This window comes from Hirundo rustica, chromosome 9 (assembly GCF_015227805.2).
Source record: "Hirundo rustica isolate bHirRus1 chromosome 9, bHirRus1.pri.v3, whole genome shotgun sequence".
In the NCBI taxonomy this organism is placed as follows: Eukaryota; Metazoa; Chordata; class Aves; order Passeriformes; family Hirundinidae; genus Hirundo; species Hirundo rustica.
Window position 1 is genome coordinate 5,947,499 of NC_053458.1, and position 27,867 is coordinate 5,975,365.

The following is a 27,867-nucleotide window of genomic DNA, read 5'->3' on the forward strand; positions in this document are numbered from 1 at the left end:
AAGGGTGCATTGCTGGCTCGTGGTCAGCTTGCTCTCCACCTGGATTCCCATATTCTCCTGTGCAGCAAAACAGATTTCCAGACTCTGCTGTTGCACAGATTGTTCCTCCTCAGGTGAGGGACTTTGGAATTCCTTTTCTTGAACCTCCTGAACTCTCTCTGTCTGTTTCTTTAGCCTGTTGAGGTCCTCAGTGGCAGCACAACCATTGTTACCTGGATATCAGCTCCTCTCCCCAGCTTTGTATCATCTGCCAGTTTGCTCAGTTAGGTGTTAAAAAATACCAACCAAGGGTACTCCACTATTGGTGAGCCCCCTTCAACCCAGCTGTTCTGCCAGTTTTCCATGCATTTCACTGCCCATTTATTTAGGTTGTACTTCATCAGTTTGTCTGTGGGGATGCTTTGGGAGACAGTGTTGAAAGCCACAGTAGATAAACAACACCTACTGCTCTCCCCTCAGCCAGCAAATTGCTCGACTATCTCAAGCAAAAATTCCTGTCCAAAAGACACTTGGCATAACTTCCCATAACAAACATGGACATCATTTTCTACAGGTACTTTTTGAAGAGCCATCTGAGGACATTAGGTGAGGGAAATTGTTTATATAATAAACCCAACTGATTTGGACTGTTTAGGCACCAAGGACGATGTGATTATTGCACATTGCAATTACCCTGCTCAGCTGCTAATAGTTACTCTGCAGGCTTACATTCTCTGCTTTCCTTGCAAATTGTCTAATAAATTAACAATGGAATATCAGGAATATCAATGGAATAACAAGTCATATCAACCTCAAAGTAAGTCTGTATAAGCCTTAAAAAAGGATTTGTGTTGTGCAAAATATTCCTGTTTTCCCCCCCGCTTTACCAGTCGATCAGATTAAAAGTTCCTATCTGATGCTCATTTTTTTTTAGAGTTTTAGATTGACATGACTAAAAAATCATTGTTATGGCTTTTTTACTTACCACCAGGGGGAGGACTCTGCGTGTTCATCTGGGATAGGATCCAACAAATCATAATTAAACAATCTCTGATGCAAATTACCGGGGAGCACCTCTCTGGGTTTCCATGCATGGTTTTGCAGCGGCTCTGCCCTGATCTTATCTCTGCAATGAAGCTGCAGCGTGTGGGATGTACATCAAGTGTCCCTTTCTTTGCAAAATGCTCTGATGCCTGGAGCAATGTGGCCTCAAAGTAATTTTTAGAAAGTTCTTCATCCACAGACATCTCCCTTCAGTGACAGTATGGGCCATGTGCTTCATCCTTTATATTTAAGACCACCCTGATTTAAAATTATCCTCCTTCGTGTCTTCTCTCACACATTTCCTCTCCTTAGCACTTCATGCCTTCTAGACTTAGTACTTTGGAAGGAAAAAATTATTTCATTACCCTTTTTCCTTTGTTCTTCAGCTGCCTCCTTTCTCTAATCTTTTCTATCCTCTCTGTGTTCAGACATGGTGAGCCGGTACAGCTTCCCCACCCTCTCTTCCACTTGCTCTTTCCTAGACCATGCTTTTGTCCTCTGTAGCAGGATGGAGCTTGGCACTTGCTGGCCTGCTTGGTGTCTAGCTGGGGTCTCAGCAGGATATGATTTATGTGCTGTCACAGCTTGATTTCTAGGGACAACTTAAGTAAAAGCTGTTTCATGTCTCTGGATTACAGGGTGAACTTACTTTTGATCTGTCACTGAAGTATTTTTCCTGCCTGTTATTTTATACCTGGACATCTTTGTTGCTATCTCCTACTGCAAATTCTTTACATCCTTCCTCTTCATAGTCTTGATATGGTGGTATTTTGGTTGGCATTTTCCTCTGTGCAGAGGCATCCACCATCCAGCCAGCAGTTGCTTTCTGTGTGTTGTGTGACTTTATGCACACGAGCAAGTCCCCAGGGCTTAGAGAAGCTGCTTGCAGGTCAGTCTTTCCTGTAGCTGTGTCTGAAGTTAATGTTGCACTGCAGCACTGCTCAGTAGCCAGAGCCTCAGATTGGTTTGCCCCCATCAGCTTTGTTTCTTGTGCTGCCCATCTGTGTATGGCTTGCAGTAACTTACATGCTCACTTCTTCAGATGCATCTAGAAATCCCCTTGGATTCTCAGCTTCTCCTCCTTCTATGGTGATAAAAAACCTGAAGACACTTCAAAATTCTTCGTGTAGACCCAGAGAACTGCCACGTCGAATCAATCTCATGTAAACAAACATGCTGTCAGTTCCCTTTCTTCCAGAAACAACCTACAGAGGAAGAAAACCCCAAAATTAATTAGAGAGAGCCTGGATTGCATCTCCCATCTGGCTGCCTGGGAGCAGAGGTTGCTTTGTGCACCTGAGGCTGGATAGACTTTAAGGGAGTGTCAGCTGGAGGCTCGGGGAACCTTTCCTTTGCCATGTTTAGCAGCAGGGAACAAAACTGCAGCAACCAAGAATGCCTGCACGGCCAGAGTGTCCCATCTGTCAGCCTGGCATGCTGAGTTTAGAAGCCATCTACTTCAAACACACTTTTGTCCCCGTGGCTGTCTGCTTGCCACCATGTCTAGCCTGTATCGAACTGCTAATGAGCTTCATTCACTCAGGGCTTGCTTAGAACTCCTGTAATGAGTAGCTCTGAAGTGAAATACTATTAAACCCCAATGAATACGAGGTGATACGAATATATTGTTGAAGGTGATGAAACTTCTCTTAACTTTTGGCAAGAGGAGAAGTATTTGCGTTTATGTGATGCTGTGATATTTATTTGCAGCTGACCTGGTGTTATACCTGCTTGGGTTTGCCGAGCCAGGGAAACCACTCCAGGACTACTCCTTGACAGCTGTTGCTATAGGTGGATCTAAACCTGAGGCCTGAGGATGGGGATTCAGAAAGCAATAAAGATGGAATTACTCTGAACAGAGCTCTCTCCAGAGAGCAGGATGAAAAGGGGAAGTCACTGCAAATCCATGTTCATTTCAAAGACAGCAAAGCCGAAGATGAAATTCCTCTAAAAGGTTGCACCCCCTTTCCAGACAGCTGTGTAAGTTGTCTTTGGCACTGACTGGAGAGGGAAGGTTGATGCCTGGAGGGAACAAGGAAATAATAATGAAGGTCTGTCTAAATGTTAAAAGTCACTTTGTCTCAAAACTATTTGGCATATTAACCCGTTCCCACTTTCCTTCTCAAAGAAACAGGCGCTGATTTGTTAAGCAGTTAGTCAAATAATCTCAGTTTGCTTTTCCTCTCAAAGTTTGTCTAGAGTAAGGTGTGGCTGTGCACGGTTCCCAGGCCTGCCATTGTCCAGGGAGCACCACTCCTGCCATTGCTGCACCAGCCCGGTGCCACCACGTCAGCACCATCCCAGGAGGAGGAATCTTCACTGGCAAGTGCCAGCCAGCCCCTGTGACCTGTCACAGGCAGTGGGAACGGGGACCAAAACTTGCGTGATCCTCTCCAAGCTGTGGAAAATATCATGGCACTGTTTTGAGATGGCAAAATCTGCAGTGAGTTCCTTTGATTAACGACAAAAAAAAAAAAGAAATAGAGACCCCAAACTTCTCCGCTCACAACTGTGCTGGAAGCAGGGACTGGCTGACCTGTGCTAACAGCATTCCAGGTTCTGACTCAGAACAGTGAGGGTGGCTGTTACACACCACACCGTGCTGGCTCTCATCCCAGCACGGGGCAGAGGCATCAGGAAAATGCAGGGAGCAGCCAGGATGTGGGAGCAGGCAGGATGGGGGGAGCAGGCAGGATTTGGGAAACAGGCAGGGTACAGCCTGGGTATGAGACCTCAAGTGGTGGGGATTGCTCCCGTGTTCTGTTTTCCTCCAGCCAACATAGGAATCTCCTCCTCCATTCCCATGTCTCTGCTGTGATGTGGGGAGTGAAGGGAAACTTCCTAGAGTTTCCACCCTCTCAAACGGTCATGATCCCATTGTTGCCACTCCAAGTCAGGGCAAGGGAGCAGCTGGAGCAGGCTGAAAGACCAGGGGTGTGTAGACCGAGTTTGGCTAAGGCTGTAGGTCACTGGCTGCTGATTAGAGTTTATTTGCTGGTATACACTCATTTTGCACATGCACAGCATGAATTAGGTAGATGTGCTGCAGAAATATTAATTGGTAAGAACTGCAGATGTTCTTCCTGCTTTTTGAGAGTGCTTCAGGTCACAACAGAACATGCTGTGCATAAAAGAAGCTGCACTGGCAGCACAGTCAAATTTGGATGTCACTTTATTGTGCTATTTCTGATATTATGTACAGCATTCAAAGAGCCATTTGTGAGGATTTGGGTGCATTAGCCCTGTAAAAGGGAATGAAATTCGCACACATCCTGGCGACACAGCATGGGCCTTACATGCTCTTTATTTCTCACTGGAGTGGAGAAGCACCTGGGTGAGTGCTGCCTGTGCAAACAAGGAGGATTTTTTTTGTGGGTGTCCTGTTTTTCCTGCCTCCCCTGGACAACAGCTGATTTAACTCATTTGGTGCTGCTCTCACTTTAAGAATAAATAAATCAATACATAAATTGATAAATTAATATTTTCCAATTCCCTTTTTAGAAAAGATTAAATTTGTTTCTTCAGACCAATTGCACTGTGTGAGGATGCAGTGTTTTGAATTTGAAATGTTGGGAGAGTAGTAGAGTATGTATGTTGTGCTTGATTAATGTGCTCTCATGACTGCTGTGAGAGAGAGATAGATCCACATGTCAGAAAACAAGATAAAGCACAGCATCTGCTCTTCCACCTCCGTGTGCTTGTGGGAGTTCTTTCCTGTTTCCTAATTTCCCCATCTATAAATCTGAAATAACAAAGAACTCCCCCACTGGAAGTGGTGTCAGCAATTCATGACCACACAACATTAAAACCTGGAAGGGAAGCACACTAGGAGAGCTAAAAATGTTCACTCCATGAATTATAGAAACATGTCTAAACAAGGTGATAGAGAGCAAAAAATCACTACCTATTCTCCTGTCTCCTAATTACCTGGATGCATGCCTTCTTTCAGTTAGCCCTGACTAAGAAAGGGCTTGTAGGTAAACACTGGCATTTCAGGGGTGGCACAGGGAGTCTGGAAAAGACTTTGGAAATTAGGATTGAACAGTGGCTCTGCACTTGTGGCTGCAGTTATGGGGTGTCAAATCAGGTGATCACAGATGCCCAAGTGAGCCTCAGCCATGATGTGTCCTTTGCAGGTCTGTGCCCATGACCACTTGCGTTCTGTGCTGGTGCTTTAGAGCTGTGGGATCACAATGGCTTTCTGGACTGGGCATCAGTCAGCAGACTGGGAGAAGAGCTCTACCCGTGTTAGGTTGATGAGGAGTCAGGTTTTGGCAAAGGCAGAGATCAGCTATCCCAGAGCACCAAGAGGATTGCAAGGAGCTAGAAAGACTTTTTTAGGTGTCAAGCCAGCTAGGCTGTCTTTGAAATTCTCATTGTAATGAGTTTGGGATTTTGTTACGCTGTTCATGATTTTTAGTTGCCTACACAAAGCTGACACTTAGCTTAAGGCTTAAATCAGGGCCTGGTTTATATAACAGTAATTTTAGTTGGGGCTTTGATGGTAAATACACATTTTCATTCTAGATGAGGGTAGAAAATTACTCTGATGTTGGGTAGAATTGTTCCCTGGGCCACCTGACAATAGCTCTGACTTGAGTAAAATTGAGAATCTGTATGGCATCTCTGATTGCAGAGGGAAGAGGTGTTCCTTAAAGCTTCTCAGCATCTCTCCTGTGATTGTTCCTAAAATGGTCACCTTAGCTATATGCCAGTCATCTAGCACTACTGTGTTCCCTGGCTTTCTACATTCTCATGATACTGGTGACTAGTCAACTGCTCTGCACAAAATGTAGCTATAAATCAACTGTCAGACTTCTTTAAAGCGGCTGAACTGTTATAAAGCTCAAACTGCTCCAAGGGCTGGTTGACCTACGAGCCAGTCTGAAGACCACTGAGGATCAGATGCTGAAGATCACCAGGTGTGCAAAAAGCTCTTGCAAGTGGACAAAATGATTCTTGTGCTGTGTGGGCAGTGTCCAAGCTGAGTCAAAGGGCTACACATCAAACAAAAGGCACAATGACACTGAGAAGAAAGCAGCAGTGCTCCGGAGGACATAGCAGGGTGAAGAGACATCTACACTCCCAAGTTTTAGGGGTTTGAGTTCAGAGGTGCTGCCTGAAGATAGAAACCCTGCAAATCCAGTACCTTTAAGCGCCTCCTGCTCTGGCCTCCTCTCACAAGGAGCCTCTCTCCTGGGGCCCAACAAGACCTTGTGTTTTTACTGTGGCACTTGATTAAATCTGACCATCTTTGCTGGTTGTTACAGAAGCGCCTTCTTAGTTATGTCACACGTAATGTTTAATATATTTAATATGTTTTTAAAAACTCCAATATTTTGTTCATTCTGTCTAGGGCATCATCTCTGAAGGCTAGTTTGGTTTCCTGGAAAGGAACAGACCATAGTGAGGTCTCTCTGGGGTCTAAAGGGTTTTAAAGCTAAGAGGGTCCACCACAACCTCTTTGTCAGACTTCACGAGAAGGGCTTAGATCGCAGCCACCACCTCAATTTTTGTCTTCTCTCCAGTAGAAATGTAGTGCCTGATGCCACAGCGGCCATCACTAGGCTTCAGAGTCAACAGTGCTACTGAAGAAAATCCCAGCCCGCGCAGAAAGTGCGGTAAGAATGGCAAGTTTGGGTCGTACCCGGGACGTTTCCCCGGCCCTCGGGGGCTCCTGGAGCTCCTGAGGCGATTCCCCTTCCCGCGCTCCCCGTGAGCCCCCGCCCCGCCGCGCCCCGCCCCCGGGGCCGCCCCAGGTACGGGCGGGGGGGCGGCTCCCGCCACGCGAGCAGCGGCCGCGGGACCGCTCGGCTCGGCTCGGCTCGGCTCGGCTCGGCTCGGCTCGGCTCGGCTCGGCTCGGCTCGGCTCGGCTCGGCTCGGCTCGGCTCGCTTCGCTTCCGTTCGGCTCGGCTCGGCTCGGCTCGATTTGCTTCAGCTCGTCCCGGCTCGGTTCGGCTCGGCACCGCCGTTCCTCCGCCACAGGTCAGAGCCGCGGCCCCTCTGAGGGGGGCTCCTCCCGCGCCGTCGGGGCTGCTTCCCCTCGAAGGTGGCCGGGAGGGGGCTGGCGATGTTCCACGTCTCATGTCCCCGCCGGGACCCACAAACTCCTCCTGCCCTGCTCGCACCGAGCGTCGGGGCTGTCCCCGGGCTCCGCGGGACGGGAGCCGGGGCGGGAAGCGGGAGGTGCCCGGCGGGTGAGCGCCGGGTGGGCCCTCCGTGCCCCGAGGTGTGGTGTAACGGGCAGCCCTCGGGATCGGCGGGGCAGAGAGGGCAACAGCAGTTCCATCTCTAAAATAAACATTTCCCAGCAATGAGAGGCGATATAATATCGTCTTATCTCTAAAATACCCTCAGCCCCGCGGGGCGGGGAGGCGGGAGAGCGGGGCCCTCCCGGCTGTTCTCCAGCTGGTGCGCAACGCGCCCGTTCCCGTGGCCCCGGGCAGTGCCCGGCTCGGGGGAGCAGGTGACACTAACCCAGGAGCTCGGCGATGGAGCACTGCCGGGAACCGCGGCACCCGCTGTCGTCGTGGCTGCTCGGGGCAGGGCAGGGAGCCGCTGCAGCCGGACCGCACGGCCCGGCCGAGCCCGAGCCCTCAGCGCAGAGCCGCAGCCCGGCCCGACAGCCGGAGGAGCGGACTTGCCCGTACCCGCACTGCCCTCATAGCCCCGGGCAGCGAGCCCACCGCACCGAGCCAAACGGATCCATCTTCTAGTTTAGTTCATAAAAAGTATAAACTCTCCGGTTTATGCTGTACAAAACGCATGTGGTATCTTTTTTTTTTTTTTTTTTTTTTTTTTTTTTTTTTTTTTTTTTTTTTTGCCATGCATGCTGGGACGACGCGTTGGTTTTCCTCGGCGGTGTCGTTGATGTGCGCGGTAACATCACGCCTGTGGGACCGCGGCGGTATCGCCGACACCGGCACGAGTGGCTCCACTTTTTTGTCTCCCAAGGTTCTGCCTCCACGCGGTCCTTTCCTTCCTACAAGCAACGACGTGTTGTGTGCTTGTGCAGTGCATCAGGTTGATCTGACCTCAATTAAGTGTAACTTGTCAAAAAAAAGGAAAAAAAAAAAGAAAAAAAAAAGGTGTGGGGAGGGGAATAATTTTAATGTGGATTTTCCCATGTCCCGAGACAATATAAGACCGTGGTCTCAGAACATGTTTCTGTGAAAGTCTTTGGTGGTAAATCTGGTTTTGGCTTCACTTGCTTTGTTTCTCATCACTTAGTCCTCACCCAGTGCTGCAGTCTCAGTTGTGCAAATAATAGTTTGCAGAGCTTCGGGGTTGCCTGGATTAGCTCTGGGTCCAAATAACATTCTCTTGTGAACATTTTTTTCCTCCCTCCAAAGGTAAAAATGTCGCTGGAACTATAATTTTGATTCGTGTGTTTGTAACTGTACTCAGATCATGGGAGCACTGGTAATGGGTTATAGAGGGTACAAAATTGAATCCACTCACTGCTGTGTGGAAGTGTGTAACTAAAAGGCTTTTATTTCCTGTTATTTGTGCTTTCTATCCTGGAGGTGGTCGTATATGCATTTACTGGGACTTCACTGCCTTCAGGACAGTTTTGTCAGAACAATTTATAGTGTAAGTCAGAAGAGAGACAAATAAACCAAATTAAAATCAAGCTTCCTTTGCAATTTTGACAAAATCTTGATTCCCTCTTTGCAGACCCAAAATATTTTCAGGTGACGAAGTGAGAAGACTTATCAGCTTTAGGTTTTAATAGCAGTAGTTCTTGTGTGTAGCAAAGCAATGCATTTAGTATTTGTTAACACGATGGTTGTCGTGTAGTAGTTATGTTAGCTGTGTAGTCCAGAGATCCTTTTTCCCACCTTCATTTTCATATGTTTTCATGCATCTCCTGATTAAAATGTGCAGGTCACAACATCACAATTCAGGCTCTTGCATCATGCTGGCTGGTTGTAGGGCCAGGGAAGGGCTCTCGTGTCCACCTGGCCCTCCCCAGTAGGTACATGTCTATTCTTTGTTACTGGCTGGGCTGAAGAAATAGGTGTTTTTGAGGCAATTCTCAGTGGCTAATGCTGAGAAATGTCCTGAACTGGTCATTTCAGGTATGTTTTTTGCTGTAGAAATGTATCTTGTACTTCAGGTTCTGCATATTTTGTGAGCTCCTGGAAATGTGTGCTTGGCTTAGTGCAGTAGTGCTTGATATTTGAAATAAGCAATAAGATTTTATGTTTGGAAGTATTAGCTCGTTAAAAAATGGGAAGTGTGAGGGTGCTTGTTGTAATCCCAGTTAGCAGGTGGCTTACTTTGCAGCATGGGAGAACGTCATAGCTCAGAGAAATGAATTAACTTATTCATCACAGATTTTCTGCTTGGAAGAGGAGGATAAAAGGCAGCAAATTAGACTTCTGCACTGCAGAGGCATCCTGAGCCGGCCCTGTCTCTGTGTGATTTTTGGTTTGCAGGTGGTTTCTACTAGACAATTCCAGTCTCCAGTCACTTGATTTGGTGAGGACAGCAGCTTGTTTTTACCTGTAAGTGAAAGGTTTTAGACCCAGTGATGCAGAAAAATCTGTAGCTGTGTCCTGCTCACTGGTGGAGGGGTGTCTACCTGAATCTGCATACTCCAGCTCCAGATAGGGTGAGTGCCATCATGTGCCTGAACTTCCCTTATCTTCCAGCACCGTGGGAGGGCACGGTCATGGCTTTCTCCATGGAGGGCTGTATCCCAGGGCAGAACTGGGCTGTGCCCTGCCTCCCGGCTGGGGAAGGATCAGCAGGGACTCACACGTGCCTTGTCACAGAGCTGGCACAGATCCATCTCGTGTGCTGCTCTGGGTGCTTTTATGTCACTGCTGCTTTGCTGTATGCAGCAGTGTGGTGCTGGGAAGTGCTTCACTGTTGCCAGTTCCTTCCTGAGAAAGAGAGGCAGAGCTGCAAGGCTGGAGATCCGATGAGATCCGGTGAGAATTCCGGATTTCTGTTGTCTCGGCCGTCGCTGCAGTGTTTGTGACAGGAAGGAAGGGCTTTGATGATGGTGAGTTTTGTAACAGCCATCAACCCCGTCAGTGTGCACTGTTCTCTGGGACAGGGCTGGATTCGGGTTAGCTTCAGCTTGCACTTCTGTAGACCTAGAAATTGACTGGCTCTGGGATTCCAAAATTCAACAGAACATTCAGGGAATTGAGGAAATACCTGCATCTGTTCTTTAGGGCATAGGGAAGATCAAAGTCCCGTCTTCCTTGCATCCTTTGGGAGAGAGCTGAGCTGGGTTCAGTTAGTGGTCCCCTTTACTAGGGAAGAATTTTTACTGTTAAATATTTTTCTTTGTATTTTCTGGAGCAGTGTGCTTGCCAACAGACATGGAACCATGTGATAGTAAGAGAGTGGCAAACACTCAACACTCATCGAAGAGAGTAGAAAAGTGGAAACTTCTATTTCTTATTTTTTTATAGTTGTTGTAATATTAGAGGGACTAATTCCTCTTTCCTGAGAATTTTATTATGGCTTTAAAATGGACTTTGAGGATGTTGACTGTTGTGCAGGAAATGGGAGAGGCATGGCTTGGTGTTTGACTCAAGGAAATCTTCCTAACAACAGTCGAACCAAATGCGCTTGTAAAATTAAATGGCAAAAAAAGTGATACCTGCTGGTTCTTGACTCATGTTCCACACCCAGAAAGTTCTTAAAAACCCTTTAAAAGCTGTTTTTAAATCCTGTGTTCCCAAATCTAAATGGGTAGTGAAAATAAATAACCACTGGCTGCTTAGAGGTTTTCATCCTTTACTTGTCGTGCATATACTGAACATTTTTGTAGCATGTAAATTCCAGAACAAATCCACTACAGTCTTCTCATAAAGACTTCTGGACTCATTAATAAATGAATTTTATTAAAGATGAAGCGCTCAAGATGAAGAGCTCACATTTTGAAAGTAATAAACATAGACTTTCTGTGTAGAGATACGAATTATTTTTGTTCTAGATCTCTCAGCTGAGTGACATTTAGATGACACCCCAAAGTCAGGTTCTGGACAGCACTGAAGAGTGAGCCGGAGGCTGTCACAGGGAGCAGCTATTGCAGAGGGCTGTGAGAGCAGGAGGAAATGTAACCGATACCAAAAAATGTGCAATACTTTGGGCAAGAGCAGGCTGCTGTGGTTTTGCCAAGTGAGGTGATTGTCAATTGTGATCTCGAGAAAGGTTTTGTCTTTGTTCCCAATTCTGGCCCGGAGTAGGTGGCTGCAGCCTGTTATTTACATAAGGTCCGAGTGTGCCCAGGTGTTTGGCAGTCTCCACAAAGCAAGATAATGTAAGTCAGGATGACAAATGGTGCTGTACCCTGGCTTGCTGGAAAGGAAATGCACCAGACACAAACCTGGCTTTTAGATTGTATTAGCCATGAAAAAGACAGCTATGTTCTGTTAAGTTTTTATGCTCTAAATCTGGAATAATTATTACTTTAAGGCAGGTATTTTTGTGTAGGTGTGCTGTAAGTTGCAGGTGTTTCCGTGTCCTATTGCAGTTGCCTTTGCAGCGTGGTAGACTTTGATCCAGGCTTTGTGCAAAACACCCGTGTGTACAGAGGGATTTCAGCTGCTTCTTGGTTCCGTTTGCTTTGCTGCCTTTCTTCAGGAAATGTGTGATGATTCCTGTCCAAGGTTTTCTGTGCACTTGTGAGATTTATCTGGAACTTTAATTTTAGATTAGTAAAGATAATCTCCCTTTAATAAGCTTTAAACTGATGGCTTTGAGTGTTTGCTGTTATCTTAATATCTGCCACTAACTCAAGCGCTGTTTCTGTTCTCTTTGTACACTACAGGACTTTCCTCTTTACCTTCAGTGGAGGAAGCTCAGACCTAACACAGCACTGTGTTCCCAGCCTAACCTGCCTACCCATGATTCCCTTACCTAATATTCTTATTATTCATCTTCATCATAATCATTATAATCCTTTTGCTTCTACATCGCAGGTTCAACAGCGTGACCACTGTCTTGATTCATATACTCACAGCAAAGCCTTCATCTCTCTCATGGATTATAGATCTAAATTGGTAACTATCGCTTGCTTGCAATGTCTATTAGCAGATATGTTAATTGCTCATTCTCTGTCATCTGCTTCTGATAAATCCTTCTTGTAGAACAGCATTTTTTTAAGAGTCTCTAAGGTCATGGCCTTATTTCCTTTATGAGCTTTATCCTTAGGACAGCACACATTGGCTCTAAAAAAATTCTGTTGCTTCATAGAAATCTGGATCAGAATTGAACTTGATTGCTGAAAAAGAAAACTATTTATTTTCCAATGACAGAGCGCATAAAGGAGTGAGTTTTTATAATAGAAAATTGACATAGATGTGTAATTTGTGAGCTAGAATATTTTTAACTTAGATGCACTTTCTAAAACTTTTTGGGGAAAAAATACTTTTTTTTAAAATTAATGTATTAATGCTTTTGAGAACATTAGTAACACCTCTCATGGGTTGCTGTAGAAATACAGAGGAGTGGTTTCACCCCATCCTCTCATCCTCTCATCATAATTAAAGAAATGTGTGTTAGTGGATGATGATGGAACAGGTAAACCGTCACATTTAAATTGTTACTGGTCCTAAATAGCACAAGACAAATACAGGAAATTACAGTCTGGGCTTTAAAAATGAAGCATGTTAAAAGATGTTTTTTATTCCTAGAACTGCCCAGAAGCTGTAATATAGAGAATACACAGGTTCATAACGAGTTGAATTTGCAAATGTGTCTTAGAGTATAGTTTGAAGTATGGGTTGCATCAGTGTCACCAGCTTTCGTGGTTAATTGGGGGGACTGACAGCAGAAAAGGAGACTCTTTCCCAAATTCAGGCTCCTTTCTCACGCTGTTGTGAGAGAGAATGGGGTATGGAAACAGCATGTCTGTGAACACACCCATGTGGTTGCTAATAAAGAGACTTGTAACCTTCCAAGGTAATGATTGGATTTCTTGTTTCTTGTCTGTGAGAGGATAAAGAACAGCCCTCCATTCGTTTGTAGCCAAAACCCTAAGGGCTCGCAACACTAAAAGTCAACCTTAGCCTTTTTTGCCTGGAAATAAAGGAATGGCCAGGCACATCAGTTGATTTCTAGCCAACACTTTAAATTTTTACTGAAGTTTGCTGTAGGCAAAAAGTGTTGCAAAGCAGTGATTCCTTTCAGTGATTCCTAGGAGCAGGAGCACTTTGATGTTTTGTGTTGCACTAGAAACCAGTTTGATTCTTCACCATGGTGCTGGCCGCAAATTTAGGATCCATCTGTGTGACACATTTCAGTGAGCACTAAAAAAAAAGGCTGGTTTCCCATGGAGGTATCTTAGGGCAATTGGCTTTTTTCTTTTAAGATTCACTAGATCAAAATAGAAACTAAAGGCAGGTGAGCCACCTTGGCCTAGGAATGTATTCTTTGGTGGCTAATAAGCTCTGATTAAGATTTTATTGCTTTAGAGCATTTGCAGCATCCTGCTCTAATGTGGTTTCTTTGTCTAATAAAAGATGAGCTCACACTGCAGGCTTTTTCCTCAACAGGGAAATAATAAGGTATCTCAGAGCTACAAAACTGCCAACTACCACAAAACTAGTTGGAAGTGGCTGTGTTTGAGACCTCGATCCCATTGCTAATGCACTTGGGGAAAAAAAGATTGTCAATATTAGTATGCTGTTAGCTACAAAAAAGAGGGCTACCCAGGCAAAGAACTAAATGATACAAGGTCTCATGCTGAAATGTTTTCAAGGACAATCTGATTGGCAGCTTTTCCCTCTCCTGTGTAATGGGTTTTATGTCCTGTAGCAAAATCTGTCCTGTGTAGGTATTTTATTGAGGATTATTCCAAGACAGTCAAAATAGAAACAGTCACAAGCCTCTCCTTTGCCCTCTGTGTGCTGGCTGTATTTGACCTGGTCTCCTGTAACAGAACTCTCCTTGGGCTGTGTGTTTGTGTGAAACAGCAGAGATGCCACTCTGGAGCCATCCTAAAAGAGCATCAGTGGCTGTGTGCCCAGGGAGCACACTGCCAGCTAAATGGCCTTGGACCAAGGAGGGAGGACAATCCCCTGGGAGCAATGGCTGTGCGAGCCTTCAGGTGATTTGGGCAGGAGCTGCCTGACCTCAGCGTGTTGTCTCCATTTCCCTCTGCTGCAGGATCTCCTCCAGGTGCAGAGGGCCTGCAGGGGATGTGATTTTGTGGACCTTTCTCTCATTAGCATTGCAACTGCCACAGCTTCCCACTGCTCTGTCCCCTCTGCTTGGCTCCCTCAGCCGTGCAGGATCAGGAACCGAACCGACTTTGCAAACAGCCCTGCAAAACAGGAGAAGCTGTTGGAGGGTTTATTTTTAACTGGGATCTCTCTGTTTTCTGAACCACCTCTCTGCAGGGTCCTCAGGGCTGACATGACTTAGGGAGCGCTTGGAGCAGCAGTGAGGCAACAGGTGGGGAACAGAAAGGGAGGGGAGGAGGACCAGGAGAAAGATTTGCTGTTTCCTGGCTTTGGAATTCGAGCACAAATTCGGGGGCAGCCCTGTGAACACTTCCAGCCCAGCTGCTGGTGGAGCACAGCTTCAGTGGTGATCTGCCATCAGAGGGATAGTCAGAAATTAGTGTGAAAGTCCTTTCAGTTTCACTCTATTCACTAAAGGAGAAAGGGAAAAGTCAAATTTAAGCAAAGGGACGGAGTTTTCTTTAAATTTTTTGTGCTCTGACTGCCTCTGGTGATTCAAGGTGCTGACCTGCAGCATCTTCAGCCAGCACAGAGGCCAGCCAGGGTTGTGCTTCTATGACAACAGCCCTGCGTTCTGGGCAAGTATCATTTGATCTTTTTCTCTGTGTTGTGCTTTTAACAAAGCTGCTCGAGCTGGCCACATTCTGTAATTGCTTTTTTCAGCTGAGATCTGAAAGTCACATTTGTAGCCAGGTACAATTCTGATTAGAGCAATCTAGGAAGGTTAATAGAGGCAGCAGTGCTTCAGTTAAAAGATCAGCTTGGAGTGTGTGGATGGGTCCTGGGAAGGTAGGGGTAGAAAGAAGATACTGATTCCTGTATGATTAGTGCATACATCTTTGTCAAAGGTCTGCCTCTGAATCTTTAAAAGACCATGCTTTAAGTGATTGGGGTTTCTCAGTATTTCAAGCCTGTGGGTGTGGAATGGAGAAGTAGAGATTTAAATTATTTTTTTCTTCTTTAGCAAGTGCACAAGTGTTGTCAGTGGTATTTGTGGAGATCATAATGTGTATGGGGAAGATAAATTACTCAGATAGAGAATTTTCTGTCGTCCAGTGTGATTGTGGTACAAATCAACTAATCTCCCGATTCCTAATTTTTGCAGCTGAGATTTCTAAGGATAAAGAGGCAGTGAGTGCATTGGCCTGAGTGTCTGAATGGAAGTTAGTCAGATGTTAAATTCTTCATTTTAGAAACTCCTGCTATGAACCACAACACATGAGTAGAAGAGCTGTTTTCTGATACACTAATGAGAAGAAAATTTGTGCCTGTGTTTTCTGGAGTGCTTGCAAAGTACTGTAGTGTGACTGAAGAGCAGCTGAAGTTCAGAAGAGAGTATATCAGAATTGTGCTGTATCCTACAGAGAAATACTTGGGGGAAGATTTTAATGCATTCAGTGCAGCTGTTCACTATTGAGCTACTGATAAATTTCTTCAGAAAACTGCCCTTGTGAATGCAGTCTGTGAACGAAATGTCTGCTGCACCAGCCCTTTCCTGTGTGAGAAAGTTGCATATGTTTAATCTGAGATAAACTGCTGTGCATATTGTACTGAAGTTTAAACTGGGTTGCTTTGGGTTTGTTTCCCCTCTGTTTGGAATTTTGAGTTAAATTATCATCCCTATTTAAACTGCCTTCGGATAGCATTTGGGTTTATGGTTGTGAATTTTGAACTGTTTGTTTTGGTTTTGTTTGGGTTTGTGGGGTGTTGTTGTTGCTGGGTTTTTTTCAGTGAGACTTGCTAAGAAGGAAAGTGTTCGGGCACATGCTGAGAGTAGACATTGGAGTGAGCTTTGTTCCCAAAAGTGCCTATGAATTTGAGTTGAGGAGAAAACTTCTGTGGATGCTGGGTGAAGGAGAGACTTCTGTCACTGCTCAGTGCCTTCTGTCTCTGCACAGGGTAGCCCAGGGCCTGGTTTGGATGAGTAGCTGTTAATTAGACCTGTGCTGTCATTGCTCCAATTTGCCAACCCTGTGACTGGTTATAAGGAGCCAAGACATTTGTTTATTTTTGATGTGTGGTAGTTTCAAACAGCATGAGAGATTAAAAGTGTGGTGTATCTGTTAAAAGGTAAAGTTTCCTTTTCCTCCTCTGTAGTAATTTGGTTTGTGTAGTTGTGTTCTGCACAACCAGAGATGAAAAGTCAGAGTCCCACCTCCTTCCACCAAATGTCTGAGCTGCACACATTAGATCAGCCAGGGGTGCTCATAGCCCTTAATGATTCATATTCTGCTGTTTTTTTTTGTTTGTTTGTTTCTGAATCTAAAAGGGATAATTTATCCATTCCAAATACTGTCTGCACCCCCACCGAGCCCTCACATTTTATACAGTGCTGTTTATTCCAATTGCAATCTTAGGAGTAGATGGGTATTGGATGGACTCAAAGTTTCCAGCCAAAATTCCTAGGTTTTTTTCGTCTTTTCCCACTGCCTTTTTTTTTCACCTGTAAATGTTGAGGATAGAACTTTTGTAAAAATAAAATGGTGGTGGTGCATGCACTAGAAATGCAGGTTTTCCATAGAAGTAGTAAAATCAATTATTTAGGTTTATTTACCTTGGAGGCTGCTTGATGGATTGCATGGTTGGATGCACTGTCAAAGATTTTAGTCCTTGGTTGCAGTTTATTGGAGCAACAGAAGTGGCACCCTGCCACTGGAGTAAAGAATGCTGTTTCCCCATGAGTATTTGAACAATCTGCAGTAGCCATCTGTTATTCTGTTAAACACAAAGCAGTGCAACAGGTGTATTTCTTGGGTTTGGAAGTCTTACCAGCATGAGTGAACACTAAACATTTAAAATCAAGATTTAAAAGAAGATTTCAAAGCGTGCTCCTCTTTAGTCAGCAGATATAGTGGTTATGACATTAGAAAGTGGAGAGATAACCTAAACATATGGAAAACAAATGCTGAACTGCTCTTAAATCTGTTCTTTTTCCATGTTTGTCATTTTCTTAGATGGCTTCAGTAACAGATGCCAGATTCAGGCAGAAAGACACTTCAGACCAAAATTTTGATTACATGTTCAAGCTCCTGATCATTGGCAACAGCAGTGTGGGTAAAACATCCTTCCTCTTCAGATACGCCGACGACACCTTCACTCCAGCCTTCGTGAGCACGGTGGGGATCGACTTCAAGGTGAAAACAGTTTACAGGAATGACAAGAGGGTAAAGCTGCAGATTTGGGTAAGCGCCAGCAGTTTTGAAGATGCTCTATATTAATCCAGGCAAAGGTGTGATGGTAGAAAAATAGCCCGTTTGGAAGTGGATTTTTGGATTGGTGTAGAATTTGACTGTTCCTAAGTTCTGTGTGGCTGGACCTTTGTGTCCCTGCAGTAAAGTGAGGGAGTTCTCTTTGTGTTACTGTCTCACTCAGCTGCTCTACATTTGAGTGAACTCTACACACAACTCATGCTGGCATTTTATGGCCTCTACATAAGATACTTGTATCTTCCTGTAACTCATATATCTGCTCAGCAGCCCATTTCTACCCAATTTGTCTCATCTAAGAGCTTAATTTTCTAATTGATCTGCATACACTTGATTTATAATTCTTTCATAACTGCATTTAAATGTAAAATTACAGTGATCACATCTGGGTTTTTTATTTATTGTGGTGATCTTGAATAGTGAGAATCTAAAATGAAGTGCTTTTTTTTTTGTACTACAACTATATGATTCATTTTATTTCAGTGTTGCTGGATACAATGTACAACAAATTCTTTAATAAAAAATCCTTTTCATGTTGTAAAATCCTGACATTGAAACTAAGGTAGGTCACCTGATAGGAAACGGATTGACTTAATTTAGGGTTTTGGCAATAAAAATGTTTTTACTTCGGGCTCCATAAGCAACTAAAGATGATTTCCATTTAGTTGGTCTTTCTGAGTTTTGGAACATGAAATTTTCTAAGAGGTTGTGTAAAAGCAAGACAGAAAACACCATAAAATATTAGAGTTTTTTTAAAAGATACTGTGATTAAAGTGAGTTAAGCAATAATCTTAATTAAATCTGTTAGAGGGCTTTGGGGCAAAAATGGCTTTAATAACCTTAAACTTCTTATGAGAAGAGATGTCAGGTGAATTCCTCAGAGGGTGCTATCCATAGGACCTGTAATATTGGAGTTACCAACAACACTGTTGATTTAACTTTAATTTTTAATAAAAGGTACACCTAAGTGTTGGACAGCTTCCAGAGTAACTTGTGTTCTGTTCTTCTCTCTTTTTGCATGGATCCCTGACACGAGTCATGATTCAAGGACCTTAAAAAAAGCGCTGTGTGCCTCTATCAGAACCCCAGTATTTGAACTTGTTTGTCTCCTGCCTGTCCTGAGATTATTTTTGTCATTTCAATGTGTTCTCCAGGCTACATGAAGTAACAGTGGGGTCCATTAGCATACCAAAACTATGGGTTCCTATGTGTCAGAAGGAAGAGTTTTCATACTAACGTGTCTTCCAATTACTTTTTAAAATTATTTACAGCTGCTGTTGATATTTTGGAGTGTGAGTCTCTGTGGCTCCATTGAACCCTTTGCCCTGACTTACAGTTTTCCAGTTATGTTGGTATTTTTTTCAATTATTCTCTCTCTAAGCTTGGCATTAAGCCTTATTTGAATCAGATTTAACATGGAGGTTTTAAATGAAGAAGGAGAAGGTACAAGTGTTTGACTTAACCACTTCAAATGTTTTTCTAAAATACAGAGAAAAGCACTTCTGGGAACCTCTGATGTTCTCTTCTCCACAGAGCCAGGGCTTTTTCAGTTCAGGGGTGCTTGTGGAGCTCTGAAGTGAGTGCAGCTGTGGCAGACCGGAGGTGCTCAAGGGCTGTGCCAAATAACCTTGTTCTGTGTTCTGCAAGTCTCAAGGTGAGAGGGAAGTTATTCCTGCTGTGCTGGGATCCAGGGAGATCCATGATCACTGGGACTTTCTTTACATTTCTTTACGTTACTGTGTTGAACAGAAGAACAGAATTTGGGTGCAGGACCCAGCTGCCAAGAGTTCCTTGTGTTGTCCTAAATCTCAGAAAACTTCACAATGCTTCAAGAGCTGAGCGGCTGCACGTAGAGACTGACAGCTGTGTCAGTAGCTGTCCCTCTGGCCAGACTCCTGGTTTTGTTTCTCCAGCAGAAGTTGATGAGCATTTTAAAGCCAGAGATTTTGCATTTGTGTTTGTGCTGAGTTTGAGGAAGTCTGTGTTTTGTGAATCAGGATTTGACGAGCTGTCACATGGAACCATCAGAAGAGAATGTTCCTCTGTTTGATTTTGGTGTCATTAGTGGGCCGCTTGCTTTGTTGACATTAATGCCTCAATCACCCAATTTGATATTTTAATAATCAGTTGTGCTTGTGACTAAGCAGCCTGGGAAATGATCTGCTTTGAAAAGACTTGAAAGGAATAGCTCTTTAGCCTGAGAGGAACGGGACATAGCAAAGATGTTCATTATGTTTTTAAGGTGGAATGACGGCACTGCTGCTGCATTTGGAAACAGTAAAATGATTCAGAGAGGGGTTTATGAAATAATGTTTTGTAGGCTTTTTTTCCCCTTTCTTTAAAGATCTCCAAGATCAGTTGACTGTGTTTTGGTTTCAAATACTTGTCTTGTTTAGGAATAGTGGTGTTGTGTTAATAGAATAAATTAACTTTATTGAAAATGTTCATTTTGTAGTTGGATGAGGCTTAGTAATGTAATATCTAATTAAAAAATTATTTTCATAAATATATTCATATGCTATATAGATATTTACATATCTACATAAATGCAGTTCTTGGATTAGATTTTTTTTATGCCACTGCCATCTGTAACAATACTTTCATATAAAGCATCTTCCTTATGATTGGGTTGTAAGGAGCCAATTTATAATATCTCTCTGCATTTCTTGACCAAGTTTTGCATTCCCAGAGCTGCTAATTACTGTTTACTGGAGGAAAACTATTATATTTTCAGCGAGGTGTGGTTTTTTTATTATTATAAATATATCTCAAAGGTAGCATTATTATATTCTTAGCAAATGCAAACTGTTAATACTTAATGCGGAGTTCAGGTTGCCTAGCAGCTAGAGAGAGCCACTTTGTCCAGATCCAGATGGAAGCAGGGTGAATGAATAAAAGTGATTTCAGTCATATGTGAGAGCAAGGTGAGATTTCTTTTTCTCCCTTCTGTGCATTTGTGTGTCTGTTGCTGGTGAGGAGTAACAGTGGTGAAAATGACAGCAGAGCTCCTGAGCAGTGTGGCATCGAGGGGAGCTGCTGAGGAGCAGCCTCTGGCCCTTTGTGTCTGGGGTCATTACATGAATTTTTTGTGCAGTCACATAAACTAACCGATGGAAAATCATTGGCAGGGTTCAGCCCCAAACACTTGCACACCATCCAATACGTACTTTGTGTGAGGAATTTGATTACATTTGTGTTATACTTTTGTGCAGCACCCTACACAAGGGACTCTCAACATTGATGTGATTAATAATAAACATAACTAAATACAGGGGTTGGCAGCTGATGTTGCAGTTGAAACTACTTTCAACGCCCCCCTTGTAAAAAGCAACAGAGATTAAATTTAACTTCAGGTTAAAAGGCAGAAAGGCTGTGATGTTTGGACAGAGGCAGCATATTTAGACTGCAGTATAATTTTTCTTTTAAGGAGCTGTTTATTGGAATTAAAGTGTTAGGATGAAGGTTTTCCTTCTCATTAAAAAAAAGTCTCTGTGGCTTAACTGCTGAAACCTGTTGTGGTGTGAGATTAGCTGTAGTGGATGTCTGAAATGTGTTACAGCTCTCAGGCACAGCTGGGGAGAGGGTACAAAGCAACATTGTTCAGGGGTTTCTGGATCTTTAAAAACAGAAATATGACAACTGCTAATTATATTGAGTGGCGGTTACCACTGCAAAACAGAAAAGTGTAAACCAGAATAACTCCCCTGCTGAGTAGCTGTCCAGGAGGCAAATACGCAGTGTTTTAAAAAGCTTTTTGTATCAGGCATTGCCGGGATGACAGGATGATCTTGAGCAGCTCGCCTCTTAGGGAAGGGATTCAAGGAAGTAGCACTGGCAGCTGAGGTTGTTTTTTTTTTTTTTTTTTTTTATCATTTACAGGAGGTAAAATTAGAACACCATCATATTTGATTGTAAATTTTAATGTTAATCGCTCACTTAACCAAAAGCTAATTATGCATTTCAGATGAGAGAGTCATCTATTCCCAAGGCATCCTGCTCCTGTCATGGTTTTGCTAAGTTCCTTGTGAGCACTGACTTCAGGCTTGAATGCTTGCACAAAACTTGTTTCTAAAAAAAGAGATAATAAGGTTCAGTAATTAAATGTATAGATGTGATAGTGATGGGTGTCTCTAAAGCACTAATGGGCCTGATTCTGCTCTTACAGACTCACAGTTGTTGTGAAATCCTCAGATTTGCTGTTTAGATGAAGAACTAAATTGGAGAAATTCATGATAGTGAAAAGAACGTGTTGATCTTTGTAAGGTAGTCAAGGATTACATTTTATTTGCAACATTAAGGATTTACTGGGTGCCAGGAATGAAAATCATTGTGGGTGAGTGGATGTAAAGCACTGCTTTTCATGCTAAAGTACAATGCAGAATATCTGACTGGAGAAGAGATGCAATAACAGTGTCTGTAATTCAATTCCAAGGTCTTGGTTATATCTCAAGTAATAATACTTCTGCTTTGAGAAGAACTTGGTGCTCATGCCACCCTGAATGGGCTTTAAGATTAGAGTTGCAGGGGTGATACAAAGGAGAGAAATAAGAACTTCACAAATAAAACCTTGGTGGGTCGATTACCCCGCTCACTATTGAATTATTGAGCAGCCTAAGATTGCTGAGCAGGACGTTGCTGTGTTTGCAGTCAAACAGTTGACATGGAGGATTTATTTCTGTTTATAGTTAATCACCTCAATCTCATTGTTATCTCATTATAACTCTCCATTACAGTGAAGCCAAATTCAACTCCAGTCTAAGCTCTAGTACCACTGCAGTTATCCCTGCAGACAACACTGGATTTGCTCTCACTTGCAGGTGTGGTATCTCTCTTTGTGCTCCATCTCTGCAGAGTTACTGGGCCCTTGGAGGCCCAGTACAATTGTTTTGTACTATTCAGTAAAATGAAACGTTGTGTTCAGAGGTACCAGGCTGTATCCAGGGGCAGTGTCGAGTGTGTGTTTGTTGATAAAGAGCTGTTGGTAGTTCAAAGGTTTGGACCTTTTCTAGAGAAAATGGACCAATGCTGTTTGTCCAGCAAAGAAAAAGCTGAACATGGGAAATTTCAAGGGAAATTATTCACTTGATGTAGTGAGGCAGTTAAGGTTTTAGAAGACAAATGAATTGTTGGCCTCCCGATGTTTTGCATTTAATGCTGTTTTACCAGACATTCAGAATAGATATTTTGTGTTTTATATATAAGGTCTTAGACTTAACGTAGCTCAAAATCTTTTCCTATTGTCCTTCTCTCATCAGAATCACCCTTATTATGATTTTCTTTCACAATTTTATCTTCTGCATAATGACTGGGTATATTCTATATTTAAATATGCTGGGTGGCACTGTGATCCATTATGAGATAACACAGTGGGTGGAATTTATGAGTTCTCATAGTGTTTGTCTCAAGTGAGCATGTACTTAAACTGTGTCACATTTGGTCAGATGAGAAAATATAACTACTGTGCTTACTCACATTTATAACTTTCATGCATTGTGTTGTCTACTGCAGTGTCGTGTTTATGCAACCCTTGAGTACCCGAATGGCTGATTTTAGAACTATAAAAGGGAATCCAACCCCCCCAAATGTTTTTCAGGTGTGAGGAATTATACCCTATAGCAAAACTGGAGTTCCTAGGAATTTAGCAGCGTGAACTTTGTGATGTATTTTCTGTTGTCCAGCTGTTCAACATCATCCTGATTCGTTTAACAGCACGAACCGAGCTCCCAGAGATTATTCTGTACGCTGATTTTCTGTATTATGTTGCATTAGAGGCATTTTACTCTGCAGACAGAAGGAAACATTGGTGAGAAGTACCAGAAACTGGACAAAAAAGCAGCACATTCCTGCAGTGCTGAGAATTGGGAGGCCTATGGTTTGCTGGTTAGCTTCTGCTGTCTGCAGAATGATGTGATGTTTGCCAGGTGACACTGATCTCAACCCAGATTTATGGTGAGCTCTTCGGGCTGCCCAGCAAACACTGCTGAGAGTGACAAAGCAGGAAACATAAATCCTGCTTGGGGTGAGATGAATCTTCCAATAGCAGCTTAGCACCTTGTATTTTATGGCCGGGGTCCACTGCAGCCCAAAAGTGCACCCTAAGCATCCCAGTGCATCCTCCTCTGTTTCTGCCACAGTCTGGGTTTGCAGCATTGCTAAGGTGCTCCTCCATGCAAGTGGAGCTGCCGGTCCCAATGTCCTGCTCAGCTCACACATGGCATCCTGTGCTTCTGCTGTGCACTTGCATCTCGTTTGAAAATTCGTCTAGTATTGCCGGTTCTGCTATGCATCCATTCCTGTGCTAATCAGATGCTCACTGCTTCGCTACTAATTTGTGTTAGAAACTGAAGCAGGAGGTGGCAGGAGTGCTTGAAACTTGGGGGGAGCAGGTGTAAGTGCAGCAGATAAACACTGTGTTATGAGCTGCTGTGCTTCATTAACTGAAGTACCTTCAGTGATATATGACTCAAGTGATTAAACTTCATGTATCACTCAAAGAAGGCTCGATGGTGGTATTTTCTCAGCCAGATCCTGGCTGGTTTGTCGCTCTGACAAACTGATCCAGACATCTACAGCAGCGCCAGAGGGTAAAGTCATGGCGAGAGAGCGGCGTGTGTGGATCCATGTGTGCACATAAGCTCCTGGTGCTTCCAGGTTTTACTGTCCCTCTGCTCTCCTTGCAGCCAGAGCAATAAAGCAGAACATACAGGGGACCTGTGCATAGCATGTTTACGAGGCAGAACACTCACCCTACTGCTGTTTTTGCTTTTGCATGTGCTCGTTCAAAGCTTCACCTGCTGCTTCCCCTCCGTGGGTCCCTCGGTCGGCGCTGCCGCCGTGGCAGTTGTGAAGTTGCTGCGTGTTCCAGTGCCATGGTAACTGCATCCTGCTCTGCTGGCTGCCAGCAGGCACCGAGCCTGCCCAGTTGTGAAAGGAAGCAAGTGCTCCAAGTGCCAGATTGTGGTAGACTGGCATGAGTCAGCTTTGATAAGTCCAGGGGAAGTCCTTTACCAAGGACTGCAAGTCTCTTTTTTTCGAGGGAAGAAAGAGAAATAGCTCTCATCAAAAGAGTTTTGGACTTTTTTTTTTTTTTTTTTGAACTCTAAAGGGCTAAAAAATGTGTTTTCATTGGAATTACCACCAAGTGCTAAATTGCTTTCTTGCTCTGCAGTTTAACCTCATGCTGTACCCATTTCTGTAAGGCTGTGCCACTTTTCCCATCATTTTCTCTTTGTGTTGTGCACCCTGGTTTGCTCTTGGAGAGGTTAGAGAGCACCTTTGTAAGCACTTTTGTAAGCGCTAAGTGCAAGGTGAGTTCTTGCAGAGCACTGTCATAACAACAATTAAAATCATGGAGTTGTGTCTAAGAGTGAGCGAGTAGATCTGGGGAAAAGCGAGGAATTCTTGTTTGCTTTTTGCAGAAGAAATACTGTGATAAAGCACACGTGTGCATCTATTAATTACATGGAATAATAACACTGGAAATTAATAGCAGGCAAGGGTAATTAAGGAATGCATTTTTCAAATCTTTCATGTACAGGAGTGGAATGATGGGAGGTTGTAGACAGGTGGGGGTCGGTCTCTTCCACCGGGCAGCAACTGACAGAACAAGGGGACACAGTCTCAAGGTACGTCAGGGAAGGTACAGGTTAGATAGTAGGAAAAAAATTTTCACTGAAAGAATAATAAAGCACTGGAATTGTCTTCCCAGGGAGGTGGTGGAGTCACCATCTCTGGATGTGTTTAAAAAAAGACTGGACATGGCACTTAGTGCTATAGTCTAGTTGAGGTATTAAGGCATAGGCTGGACTTGATGATCTTAGAGGTCTCTTCCAACCTCATTATTCTGTGATTCTGTGATAATATCTTCTATGCTTCTCTTGCCCTCTCTTGTCCCTCACTGGATTGGAGAACCAGTGGTACTGTGGGAGCAGTGTAGTGAGGCTCTGAGGGGAGGTTGTCTGAAAGAAGGAAGGTTGTGCTCAGTGCAGCACGATGGGGCTTGCAGCAAGCCTGGCTTAGCTAAAGCACAGCTTTAGCTGGCTCTGATGTGCCCCCTCCACCCCTGAGTCCTGCCTCTGGCAGGTGAGGGCCTGTGCAGACAACTCCACTGTGCAGTGCTGATGTGTCCTAAAGGGAGCAAGAGAGTGCAGTCAAAACTGGGGCAAAACTTGTGTGGAACCAAAGCAGTGCCTTTAATGGAGACATTAATGACAGTGGAAAACAGCACCAAGGAACAGTGCTATAAACTCTGGCTTGCAAGCAGCAAGGAGTGGCCCTGAGCAGCAATCCCAGGAGGGCTGGAGAGGTGGAATTGCTGTCACAGAAGTGTCAGTCTGTGTGAACTCCAGGTGGATTCCAGCCTTCCTGGGAGGTGGTTGGTGTCTGGGAAGGGGGTATGCATTTGGCAAAGCTCTTCAGCCTGTTTTTATACACCCTTCCTCACCAAAACCCCTCCCTAGGTTATTTTGCTAAGTGTGAGAGTGAAGCACAGAAGAGACTTGAATAGGTTGGCTGATTATGGGAACTCAGAGCTTCAGATGAGCAGTATTTCTGTGCTGATGCTCATTCTGACTGCTGTGGTATAATTATGCAACTGCTGCAAATCCATAGCTGTTTGAGGTGCCTTATCCTAGCTGAAATGATCTTTTTTAGAAGAATGCACTTCATCTTGAAAATAGCATGCAGGAAGGACTACTGCAAAGATATTAAGTGAGGTAAAACTGTGAGAATTGCTTAGTCCCTCTTGAATTTTTTGAGGAGTGGAAGTGTAAGATTAATAAATTTTTGCACTGGTTAATGATTTTAGGGAAAAGCAAACTCTTGCAAGGGAAGGATCTGCATGAAGTCCTCATCTGTGATGTACTTTCTACTGTTCTGAGTTGCACGTGCCACAGCAGCATTTTCAAAGCTGTGGCCATAGTTCCAAAGTCTTGGGAATATTTCAAATTACTTCAGTTTTTCTGCTAAAATTCTGATATAAATGTGTATAGGAGCTACTTTGTATTCAAGAGACTGCAAGAAATCTAAAGGGAACAAATGCAGTAAAAAACACACCATTGTCATGGCAAAGCTATGATTTCAATAATCTTTCACCTAAACCTGGAAGTGGTCTTGGTCTACAGGACATCTACTGCTTTAACACGAAATTTCACCTGAGTGAGTGGAACTTGCAGAATCCAGCTGGAAGCTGGACACAGCAGCAGCTTTGCATCACTGCAACATTGGCTCAAAGTGATTTGTCAGTTCTCCCGTCTGCAGCAGGGCTGTGGGAATCCTCCCTTGCCCACCTGGCTGGGAGGCCAGGAAGCGGTTGTGTGTCAAAACCTGATGTTGCTAAGTGATGGCAAGGTAGCCACCTGCCTTAGCATTTACAAACCCCCAGTGCTCAAACAGAAGGAAATGAATAGCTTTATTTTCCATTAACTGCATGCAAGGTGTTTATTCAGTCTGGTCCTGAAAGTATCAAACCTGTGCATCCCTTTTACTCCAGCTGGAATCTTTAGAGTTTTCAAGTCCCTGGAATGGCAGCTGCTTGTTCTGCCTGAGAATTCATCCTCCAAGAAATGTTGTGTTACCCTATGGCTGTGAGAGACAATGCAGTCAGTTTGATGATTAAAAAAATGCAGACTTAAAAACAAACCCAACACAAAACCAAACTGCTTTTTATCACCTAATACAAAGGCAAAGAAGAAGAGGTGGTATTTGTTTTGTTGGTTATAATGTCAGAATCCATGCAATAGCCCTCTTTATCTTTTCTCTCCTATTTCTTTTTTTAAACTACAGCCTATGTGGCCAAGAAGAATTGTAGCATTGATTTCTTTCCTTACTATATTTTTTGTGAAGGAAGCTGAGAATAAATCCAACCTACTCTGGAACTGTTATCAGGAAACAGGAGAAGTAGGAGATCTTTCACTTCTTGTCTACCTTTTTTACGGATATTTTTTAAAAATTGATAAAGGTTTAATTGCCCTCATACCACGGGTGAGCCTGCTGTGTTCTGCTAAAATCTATCTGCTCAATAAAGTACTTTTTCCATAGAATCTCTCAAAGGGAGATGCTGAGTGACTTTTGCAGCCATGACTCATTGGATCTTCATTCTTTAAATGAAAAGATTCCCAAGACATATTAATTTTAAGATCTCATCTATTAAATTCTTGATTAATAACAATAAGAGTATTAGTTTGACAGTGCATCAAGACTTGAGGGATTCATATAACCAGTGCTCTCTCCTCAGAATGAGGCATAGTTCATTTTTTCACAGAGAAGGACTTGGCAAAGACCCAGGCTTGGAACTAGAATCCCTCAGCTGAGAGAATGGAAGCTTTCCAGTAGTTGTCTCCCTGTGAGGTGCAATCAGGAATCCAGCTCCCCAAACGAACTGGTCTTCCCTTCACCCAGAGGATGTGGAGCACCTCTGTGTGTGCAG

General features: G+C 43.7%; 1 protein-coding gene across 2 annotated transcripts in view; it reads left to right on the top strand.

Annotated features, from left to right (window-relative positions):
• The first annotated feature begins 6,866 nt into the window (after positions 1-6,866).
• RAB3B (RAB3B, member RAS oncogene family) overlaps positions 6,867-27,867 on the top strand; it is a 51,194-nt gene continuing 30,193 nt past the window's right edge. The window contains exons 1-3 of one of the 2 annotated variants that reach the window (XM_040073262.2): positions 6,896-7,009; positions 11,971-12,051; positions 17,190-17,417. In XM_040073262.2, coding sequence (XP_039929196.1) covers positions 12,031-12,051; positions 17,190-17,417 — 249 coding nt within the window. In that variant the 5' untranslated portion in view covers positions 6,896-7,009; positions 11,971-12,030. Of the gene's footprint in view, positions 7,010-11,970; positions 12,052-17,189; positions 17,418-27,867 lie in introns of both variants that reach the window. The other variant, XM_040073263.2, reaches the window with a different exon arrangement.